Here is an 11,292-nt window from a genome sequence, read left to right on the forward strand (position 1 = left end):
GCATAAATGGCTGGGGCTGCAAGAAGAGGCAGGGTCTCAGTGGATGATCTGTCTCAGGCCTCTTGTCTGTTAAGGTGGATGAGGTATGCTCAGATAGATACAGGAAACAACACTGAAGAAACATTGGAAAGGAAACGCATCCGAGAACTGAGAATGAGAGGAAGCCGAATTTGAAACAAGCGTGGGAGACCTAAGATCTAGATGTGGGTCACATTGAGCAGCAGCGCTGCCCTGAGCTGGCAAGTCCAGGCTTTCTGAGTCTTCATAAGAACGCAGTGCTCACCCATGAAAAGGACGGCTAGCCAAAGGGCAGTAGAATGAGAGATGTGTCTACGTAGTACCCAAGCAAAATGCTCCCCTGGCTGGAACCAGGTCCCAGCTACGAGCTCCTGGTCTGCATCTGGGCTGTCTCACCTCCTGTTTCTATCTGCTCCCTTCACAACAGGTCGCTATTGCTGGGTAAAGTGCAAGTTTGATAAATAGTGAGCTTAGTTCTGTAGCTGGTTTATGGTTGAAGCCAACCACTGCAGAGAATACAGAGAAGGGAGGAGAGTCCTGGCAATATTTCTCCTATAAGAAATTGGCTGGAAGGCTCACTCCCAGTCCAACACCCTGGATGCACCAACTCTCCTAACCCTGAAACCAAAAGGTAGCTTCTTGGCCCTGTAGGGGTCACTCAGTAGCCTATGGACCTGTCAGTGAAATAAACGCCTCAGTGTGCCTCACCCCCTCCCCCAAATGGTAGTGTCTTAAATTGAGCCTCCACGGGATGAAGCAGGGTTGGGTTACCCACGCTGAGACAGTCAACATCCTTGGTTACACTGAGGAGGAAGCAGATTTGACTCACAAAAAGAATTAGAAAGTGGGAGACAACTGTTTTATTTCACTCTCCACAGGGAAAAGACCATCCACCGTGTGGTGTGGAATCTGAATTCAGGCTGCCGAGTCTCTCCAAGCTCTGGCAAGCAAGGGCATTGCATGGCCACATCTATAACTAAAGAGACATGTGTGTTTGAAGGGTTAGGTCTTACTGGAGTGCCCAGAGACCACCCTGTGAATCTTTGGCTGCCCAAGATCTTTGCTACCCATCAGAGCATAGATGAAGAGCTCCCACAGCCCAGTCACCCAACTGACATGACTTGGATAAGAACAGACAAACCTCAAGACAGTAAAAGGGTCAATGGTAGCATCGAGTCTTGAGAAAGATGTGAAAAATTGTCTATGAAAACAGTATTAAAGACAAGCGTGATTTCCTGAACCAATGCTCATGATAAAAAAAAAAACAAGGAGTTTCCTGCTAAGGATGAATGTGAATCTTACAAAACCCAGCAGTAAGTGGTTGCTTGATTTAATAAAGAATTGATGCCAAGAAATAAAGACAGAACTTAAAAAGAGACAACACATACAACAGCAAAATCGCTGCCGTGGAGAAGGAAACGCTCGTCAGTGCTTCAGGAACCAGAGAGAAGCCAATCCCAATTACGATGGGAAAGGGCGCCATCAGAGAGAAAGCGGTCAGAGTTTTAACCACACACGTCCCTGTCGAATGGGACTCACGAATCTATAAAGAAGAAAAAGAGGAGGGAAAGGAGGAGGAAACAAAAGAAGGAAGTAGAAGGAAGAGAAGGAAGAGGCTCTAAAGGCAACAGAATGAATTAAAAGTATCTCAGAATCTTGCAGGTTAAAGGAGACATCTGGAATCCATGTAAGAAAATCAGTGAATCTCTGGAGAAGGGGGGAAATGGAAAGATGAAGGAAGGTTTAGGAGAGATCATCAGATATTGTGGCAGAGGTGAGGAGAATGTCCACTAAGTGTGGGACATTGTCTGTACAGGGGCTTCTGTCAATCTTTGGAGCAGCCTGGCAATGTGGGTAGACAAACTCTTCTTTAAAGTGGAGATATGAGGCCATTGGGCAGTTCAATATTTCTATCACACCAGTGGATTGATAACTAGAAAAAAAAGAACTCAGAGCTTTTCTGGTGATGCCATTACCAGACAGAATGCCCCAAGACCCAGAGAGGCTGGCAGAAGTAGTGGACTTGCTTGTCACCCAGGCAGCCATGGGGTGGCAGTTTTGCATTAGGTGTAGCATTAGTAGTGTCTAAATGGAAAAGGAGATTCCACAGGCCAGTTGCCCAGTGCACTCAGCAGGTAGACAGCAAAGCCAGACTGAACAGAGAGCTCAGCTGTCTAAGTCTGGTAGGTATAGTGCAATCTTTGTCTTCCTTAATCTCCAAATGAGCTAAGGACCAAGTGGATCTTCCTTGGATTTCACTCTTCTTGGGTGTCAGAGAACATGCAAGACCCTGGGCTAAAGGAGGCCTTTAAGTTTGTAAGATAAATGAGTTGACTTAGTGTGCTGTGTTTCTTACTGTTCATTGTATAACTGGTTCCTTATGTTTTCCAAGCCAACCAGCAAGGCAGCTTTCAAGACCCCAGGACAGTGTCCTGCACCTGGAGTTATTGATGTTCCTGTCCTCTGTCCAGCTCACTGTCTCAGGGCATCGCCACAGTTCCCGCTGTACATCTTCCTATAGCTTTTAAGGCACTGTGCTACCCATAGCTCTAACACCCCGAGACCCAGGGCACCTTCTAAGTCAATTAGGAAATAGAACCTTCAAAAGTAAGATCCTATGTCCTAACTGGACCCTAGAAAATGTGAAAGAGTTGGAAATGTTTAGAGATGCTAGTTGCTATGTAATCATAAAAACAACATGGCCTCATATGACATTTCAATTCCATTTTCACACTACACAGGCAGAATTCTATACCTTATGGTCTGAGCAACCTTTCTTGAGATAATATTTAAAAATTATATTGTTTTCTTCCAAGGAAAGCCTTAATTTGGGAGGATAATGGGATTCATATTAGTACAAACTGATACACACCACACACACACAGGCACTATAGACGCTCAACCATACACATATATACATGCACACACTGCATACAAACACATGTGTCACACACACCACACTCACAGACAACACATACATACCACAGACACTCAACCATATACATATATACATGCACACATACTGTACAAACACAAGTATCACATATATACACAAATACACACACACACACACACACTCAAAGTCAAACTGAAATACATTGTCCCTGGCACTTAAACAGAGTTCTGAAGCCATGTATTATATCTTAGCTGCAAACACATCCACAGTTGAAATTCTGAAGAGAGACGCGATTATGGCCAGATCCCTCACACCCCCATGCAAGATGATCTTTTAAACATTGTTAACTTCTACTGACTTTTTGCACAATGAACCCCTTCTCCTAGATTACCCGAAACCAGATGCACCTACTCCCTGTCTTATAAAATTGTTAAAGTTGGTCAGTCACTCAGAATTCCTGTTAGATGAGTGATGCACTTTTCAACCTCCCTGTAGTTTAGGGCTCTAAATATACTACCACTTTATAAAAATCTGTGGCACATTCCAGAAAGTTTGAATCCACTTTCCCAGATTTCAATCCTGTAGCACCTCCAAAATATAATTTTCTTTGTTCCTGGCTAGGGTGGTTTTATCCTGTAGGTTCACAGCACCTAAAGAAACACACTAAGGAAAATATCCAGTCTTGTAACACAATTAACCGTTTTGGTGAATTCATTCTGGTTATTTTTACTTTTTGGGTTAGGGTTTCCCTGTAGCCCCAGCTGTCCTGGAACTCTCTGTAAACCAGGTCGGCCTCAATCTCACAGAGATCTACCTGTTTCTGTCTCCCAAGTGCTGGTATTAAAGGTGTATGCCACCATACCCAGCACCAATTTCGGGTATTTAAAAATTGAAGAAATAAAAGTTCTACCTTTTGCCACTATTAAGATATGTCTGGGTCTATGTAAGCATTTCAAATAAATACAGTCTTTAAATACTAATTCGCAAAGCACCTCACATGTCAGAACCACTAAAAAGTGTGTGTTCATTCTAAAACAAAGCCAAAGACATAAACCTGAAAGCCTGGATGTTGACCTCTTCTCCGGTATTATCACTCTCCCAAAAGATTGTTTGTTTGTTTGTTTGTTTGGTTGGTTGGTTGGTTGGTTGGTTGGTTTGGTTTGCTGACTGCTGGCTTACTTAGTTGTTTTTTGAGACAAGTACTTCTCCTGCCTCTTGAGTACTGGTGTCACAGGTATGTACCACCATACCCAGATAACCCATTAGACTGTGTTACAAATCTGCATTCATGTCCAGATGACTACAGGGGTCTATCCTGCTGACAGTCAACAATAAAACCCTTGGCTTTTCTATGTGTTAACTTGGAATCCATTGTCTGGCTGTAGTTCACAGGATTTGTTTCTAACAGTATCATCAGGCATTCTAGTCAGTATGATCTAGTCTACTCAGTGCAAAAGAGAACCATGTTCCTTACATCTGTGGGAACAGATGGCTGTCTCCGGGGCCATCAGTTGCCAGGCTGTCATTTAGAAGAAGCAGGATGGTGTGCAAGGCTTCTGCCACCTTCCATGGCTCACTCTCTTCTTCCAGCTGGTTCTGCAGGGCCACCAGACTGTAGCTGGCACTCGCAAGCATATTCTGCAGTAGGCCACCCTGTTGCCACTGTTCAAACACCTGCCAAGGTAGAAACAAAGTATATTCTTGACACTGGAAATAGTGTACTTATTTAGGAAATAGTAACAGACCATTCTAAATAACAATTTTTAATTTTTGATAAATTGCAGTGTCATTACAATTGTATTATGATTCAATGTCTACTCCAAAATTAGAGATGGAAAACCTCAACAATGGACATGCAGCCTATTTGTTATCCTCTATTCTTTCTTTTGTTCCTCCAAAGAGAAATAAGAAAATGAGAGGCTAAAAATACACATTTCACTTAAAATCATCTAATTTGAAAATTGAATTAATACAGTTAAGATAGCTTAAGTACAATTATAAACTTGAAAATCTATGCCATTATTAATATGCATGCTCAGAATGTGACATGTCTGGGGATGATTCTCGAGGCAGCTGGTGCTCATGTCTCATGCAGTGTGAGAATACACATGATACAAAGGCGAGTAGACTAATGAGGGTTTAACCATCAACCCACGTGGCACATGAGGCAAGGCGTCTGGCTGAACACTTCAACTCGGCCACTTCAGAGCAGTCTCTTGGTCATTTCAGTGGTGGAGAAGTTAGATGCTATCAAGTGGACAATCACACAAACTTTTCTAAAGCTGTTTTACCCACTACTTGAGATTTTGATCTTTATCAGTCACACGTGTTTTTTGGGGGGTGGGGGAGTGGACAAAGATTTTAAGAGGATGAATTCTTCAAGTCAAAAAACAGGAGAGGGGATGTGACACTCGACAAAGAATGAGTGGTGTTGTGGTGGGAGTGTAGCCTGTTAGGAGCTAAAATATCTCAAGATACAGCTGTGAGCTGGCCAGGGCTTCTGCGAACTTCTTCAGCCCTCTGTTGATTGGAGTGTGCTGCCACACACTGGCACCTCTAAACAGTGCCCACACACACACACACTTTTATTCTGCCTTACATCTGAGGAGACAGTTTGCTTTTAAGTCACAATCATCACTTTTGCACGATGTTTCATGGGGGGGGGGGAAGGCACACATAAGGCACACACAAGGCACACTGAACATTTTCATATTCAGTCAAAGTGGCCCAAGGGATCTCAAATGTCAGCAACAGAGCACAGATCTAGGGACCTCTTCACTATTAGGCGTGTTTGTAAGCCTAGGTCATATTTTTTGGTGGCTTGTGCTGAAGATATGATGAGCTGAGGCTGTTGAACACATGTAAGAGTAGGGGCACACAATGACCAGATGTGGGTCAATCACAGAATTACGTGGGGAATGACATGCTGGCAAAGGCCTTCCTTTGCACAGAGCATCCAGATGCAGAACAGCACCTGTCCATAGAGTTTCAGCCAGCTGACCACATGGAGGAGATAGTTCTTGACTTCTGACCCCTTGTGGTGAGAGTCTGCACTGCAGCCTTTGCTTTCAGCTTCATCCTCAGCTTCAACCTCAGACGTGTTGGCCAAGACTAAGCATATCATCCTTTCTAGGAAACCGCCTGTAGGAATCTGGAAATGACAGGAAAAGAAATACTCAGAAGTAAAATCTTTTTTCCCTAGAATGTGTCTCTTCCAAAAGATAACGCCCCAGTCTTGCTGAAGTGAAAACTCACACATGTGCCTGTTTGAAGAAGCAAGAGGTGCTAAAGTACCACTTATAATGTCTGTGTGACATATCCCCAGGGTAAGGATATCTCCAGTAGGTAAGGAAGGAAATGGATCCTACTTTTTTAGGATCAGGCACAGACAATGGGAGCAGCTGTTTCTCTGGGAGGAAGATGGGGATAGGGGTAGGGAGGAGAGATTTGGTGTTGCAGATGAAATTAAGGTTCTAATCAACTGGCTGAATAGTGGATTATCCTGGATCATCAAGTGGGTCCAAAGAAACCACAAGATCCCTTAGGACCAGTAACAGTAAATGGAGGAGTTAGTGTCAGAGAGAAAGGACAAGGCCTATCGAGACATTGCTGGATTTACTGGGAGAAGAACCACAAGCAGGGAAAGTGGGCAGCCTCTAGAACGTGGGAAAGGCAAGAAAAGCGAGAAAAGCCCCAGAATACACCACTCCAAAATATACCTCTTTGACATGAGTTATTCTCAGCAAAAGGAGACTATGGCTAAAAATAAGCAGATATAGGAAAAGCTCCTGACCTTTGCCCTACCTATCAAAAAGCAGAGTATGAATTTCTTATTTCCATTTACACATATGATTAAGAAAATGCTTCCCGACCCCTCTGATCACCTAGAGGCTGTCCTGAGCATAAGATGCCCCAAATCTATCAGATTCTACCCTGTCCTGCCCATCACTTTCCTCCCCAAATAGAAACCCAAGCCCTTTTCCTGTGTTTAGACTACAGTGGTATCTCGGGCCCCAGTCATCTGGGGTCCTCCTTGGCCTGTTTTTCTTTGTCAACTCTCATGCATATCTATATCACTAAAATGGAGTTTTCTCTAGTTTATTTCTCTGTTATTTTAATTTGTGAGCCCAGCCACTAAACCTAGAAGGCTAAAGGAAAAAAAAAAAAGGAGTTTTATTCTTTGCTGCAGTATCTCTGGCAGATCCTCCAGAAGGAATGCAGTTCTGAAGATCCCCTGATTTTGGCTGCAGGGGACCATTCTGGACTTCTGACAGAAGTGTACAATAGTGGGTATGGGTTGTTTTCAGCCACAGCACTGGTTTTCTTGTGCTGTAACAGTGATGGATGCTTGTACACATTGTATGCAACAGTCACAGTGCTCTATGGATACACAGTGACCTTTCCTGATCATTTCCCTTTAGATCCTAATCTCAAAATATTTACCTTTCCAACAGGAAAGTCACACCTTTTTCCCTTGACTATTATTCTAACACAAGGAGAAAGCTGGGTCATGAAGGGGGGGAACTGGAGTAGAAGTCAGCCAACTGGGGCTTCATGAGAACAACAGCCATGGGAAATGCTGGGGACCAAAATCTCAAGTCTACCAGATGTACATGGTTCGTAAACCTGTCAGTTAATGAAATTTTGCCAGGTGGGAGACAGGAAGCCTACACCTGCTGGGTAGAACTGGTTTTTCAAATACTATGTCATCCCATGAGTCAGCCATAAATCACCTATCTAAACTCCCAAGATAAGAGTGCAGATCTGGGGTCCAAGAGAATAAAGCAATATTTTAAGTGTGGACAGTCTCAGTAGCAACAGTAACTGCATTTCCATGTATAAAGCACTATCTCAGTTCATTATCTGTTGCCTCAGGAGAATACCTGAGACTGGATGACGTATAAAGAACAGAGGTTCATATAGCTCAAGCATCTGGAGGCTGGCATGTGTAAGAACATAGCACTGGCAACGTTTTGGCATGGGATAGAGACTCATGTTTTATGGAAACATGACAACTGGTATTATATGATTAGACAAGGTAAGGGTACTAACTCAGGTCTCTCCTAAGAAACCCACCAGTGTCATCATGAAGTCGCTACCTTCATCTAATCCTAATTGCTCCCAGATGGTCTACCTCAAAGTACTAATAATATAGGAATTCATGTATGGACCAGCTTTTCCATATGTGAACTTTTGGGGACATACTCAAAGCACAGCTGTTCAGAAAGGGTCCTCACAGAGATGTGGGAAATCATAGGGAAGTTAGTTACATCCCACCCTAATATGTTTCAAGACTCCAAGAGGAGACACTGGTCTTCCCTAAACATAGAAGAAAAGCCCTATACCTAGAGGTGGGGCCAAAGCTGCAGGTGTGTGTTCTTATACCTGCTGTAAAGCAGAAGGGCCTCCAAATTGACTGGAACCATAGACGAGAGCTCTGCAGGCAAAAGACACCCACAGAGCCTCCGAAATATCCGTGTGAGCTGTGTCCTAAGGGTGAGCTGGTCTAAAACCTTTGTTTCACCTAGCTTAGAGCTGAAGCTCAGCTTTAGCACACCTACCTCCTCTAATCATAGTTTCTCTTTGCCTGGAAAATCTCCCAGACTGCCCGGCCTGCTTCCACTGAGACAACACTCTCCTGTCTAGAACCAACTAGCAGGTCTAGTTGGCAAACATCACTATAGCACCACCTTGCCTGGCTTCTTCCACTGCTGGTTCCCAGAATAATCAAGTTTACCTCACTTCCAAATTGCTGTTGAATGTTGATATAAAAATGATAAGGAAATAAAGGAACATCTAGAAAAATCCAAAGACAACTGGGACATGCTATACCTAAGGATCTCAGGGTTTAGCCGTGGAATTCTCCTGTCTAGACACTGTCTCCCACTGACACTGCCCTCTGACAACTGCCAGTGGTGCACAGTTGTCCCTCCTGCTCTATGCAGCATTGACTCCAGGACCCTCCAAGAATTCCACAAACCACAGATGCTCAAGTATCCTATTCAAAATGGCACAGTGTTGGCATACGACCTACAAAATTATATTTTAGCTCATCTCTGGACAACTTAAAATACCTAATAAAATTATTTTATGTTGTTGTTTAGGGTATAATGACCAGGAAATTAGCCTGTCCATTTTCAGCATAGACTAAAACTTCTTATCTGCAGTTGAGTGTGAAACACAGTAATGCAGAGGAATGACTCTACAGTCACTGTCAAGGATGCCCAGTGACCTGGCAAACACACAAGTGCGCATACCTCCTTCAGCTCAACTGAGTAATTCAGGATTCGCTCCATTTGAAGATCATCAAAACCGAACTGGGATTGAAGATCAGACCGGACTTGCTGTGGATCCCATACCATATTATTCAGGGACAGGTGATAAACTGACTCTGTGAACACATGTGATAACCATTGGTTATTTTGCTATTCAGCTGTGTCTACAGTAATTAAAAAATAATATCATTTTTACCACTAAAGTGACAGAAAATTGAATTATTTGGGCATCAAATAAGAACAGTGAGTGAAGGGCTGGAGAGATGACTCAACAGTTAAGGGCACTTAACTGCTCTTGTAGAGCATTCTGGTTCAGTTCTTATAAGTTTGACTTCTAAATTTGGCATAGTAAGACATTACAAGCAAATAATAATAATAATAGAGCAATACTCTGTCTCAATAAAACTCCCAGGGCCACTCCCCTTGCACTTTGAGGTCATTATTAAGTAAAATAAAAGTTACTTAATGGGAGCACTGCGATGTCGTGACTCATGACCTGATAACCATGAGGCTGCTAAGTGACTGATGTGCAGGCAGTGCATGCAGCATGGATACATGGGATGATTACTGGTCAAGGCAAAATGGAACAGGACAATGTGAGATTTCATCTCATTATTCAGAAGGTCATGATATTTAAAACTTATAAATTGGGTCTGGAGACACCACTCAGGAGTTAAGAGTGCTTGCTGCCGATCAGTTTGGTTTTCAGCACCCATATACTGGACAGCTCACTGTAACTCCAGCTCCAAAGGATCTAATGCCCTCTTCTGGCCTCTATTGGTACATATACCCACATAGAAACATGCACATACACATGAATAAAAATTAAAAATACGTCTTTGAAACTCATCAACTGCTTGTTTCTTGGAATCATCTGCTTAATATTTGGGTGCTGCAGTTGGCTGTGGGTAATTAAAACTACAAAACTTCTAAAACTGTTTCTCAAGTGACAATCAGACAACCAAATGAAAGTTGATGTATAGTCTTACTGCCTTGGTTTCATACTACTTCAATATTGAAAAATAGCTACATCTAACATCAAGGAGAAGGGTCCCTAATGTAAAATGCTGTGGAGACCTTAAAACCCTATTCCCAAAGTAAATGTCACAGCATTAAGTTTTTTTCAGCTGAAATAATTAAGACAGAAAGCCTACAACCTGCTCAAATAGACAGACAACAAACACCATGTAAGAGTGACACCCCAAAATGTAAGTCCCAAACTCTGAAGTCTAACAAAATCTCTGGGGAGCATGTCCTGGAAACACAACAGTGTATAAACTATTAGGGGAGCTGGATCCAACAAACCAGATGTAGAACTAGATCATTTTAGATCACAATTCTACAGTCAACTGCCATGTGCCTACATGTGCCAGCCACCTGCAAAACCGCCTCCACATGCATGGGCTCAGATAACCCTAAAGTGAATGCTGTGCCCTGAGCACTTCATACAAGGCCCAACCATGACATGTGGGGGGAAAAGGAGTCAAAGGGACTTCAGGAAGCTGTCGAAGATGAGGCAGATCCCAGAAATCCAAGAGTCTTGGCTTTAAGCCTTTGCAAGGCACCAATGGGGGGTGGGGTCGGGGGAGTTGGTTTCTAAGATCAAAAGTAGCCCTCATGGATGCTAAAGATGTGCTAGACTTTGAATTAAGCATTTCTCGAATTTAAGTGGCCAACAAACAGCACTGTAATTATCCCATTTTGAGGAAGAAAGAAGCAGATAGTCACCTGAAACCACACTCCCATAGAAACATGGCACTCACCCAAAGTTCCCCTGAGTCTAAATGCCAATCCCTGCTGCGCTCACAACATATTACAGTTAGGCACAGAATTCCAGAAAACAGCAGAAAAAAATAGTGCCATCAATCAACTAAAAAGTTTTTATAAAAAATTGTAATATTCTTAGGAAGCGAAGGGCAATATTGATTCTGAAATCCGTGGCTGAACAGTAGAGTATTCTGAACTTGTGAATTAGTCATTTTAATGAATGACATGATTAAACCAGGAGCACACACCCCACCACAGTCATCTCTTTCCTTTGTGCACTGGAATCTGCTCACTAGGCAAAAGTATTTTTCTTAGAGACAAGAGAAATGAAGACAC

The 11,292-nt window shown here is 42.9% G+C and overlaps 1 protein-coding gene across 1 annotated transcript in view; it reads right to left on the minus strand.

Annotated features, from left to right (window-relative positions):
- Positions 1-11,292, minus strand: part of Abca13 (ATP binding cassette subfamily A member 13) — a 449,044-nt gene that overhangs the window by 373,931 nt on the left and 63,821 nt on the right. The window contains exons 8-10 of the mRNA XM_017802262.2: positions 9,172-9,305; positions 5,889-6,065; positions 4,389-4,588 (exon numbers count right to left, since the gene is read on the minus strand). Of these exons, the coding sequence (XP_017657751.1) occupies positions 4,389-4,588; positions 5,889-6,065; positions 9,172-9,305 (511 nt within the window). The remainder of the gene's footprint in view (positions 1-4,388; positions 4,589-5,888; positions 6,066-9,171; positions 9,306-11,292) is intronic.

This window comes from Nannospalax galili, unplaced genomic scaffold (assembly GCF_000622305.1).
Source record: "Nannospalax galili isolate Female #2095 unplaced genomic scaffold, S.galili_v1.0 scaffold304, whole genome shotgun sequence".
NCBI lineage: Eukaryota > Metazoa > Chordata > Mammalia > Rodentia > Spalacidae > Nannospalax > Nannospalax galili.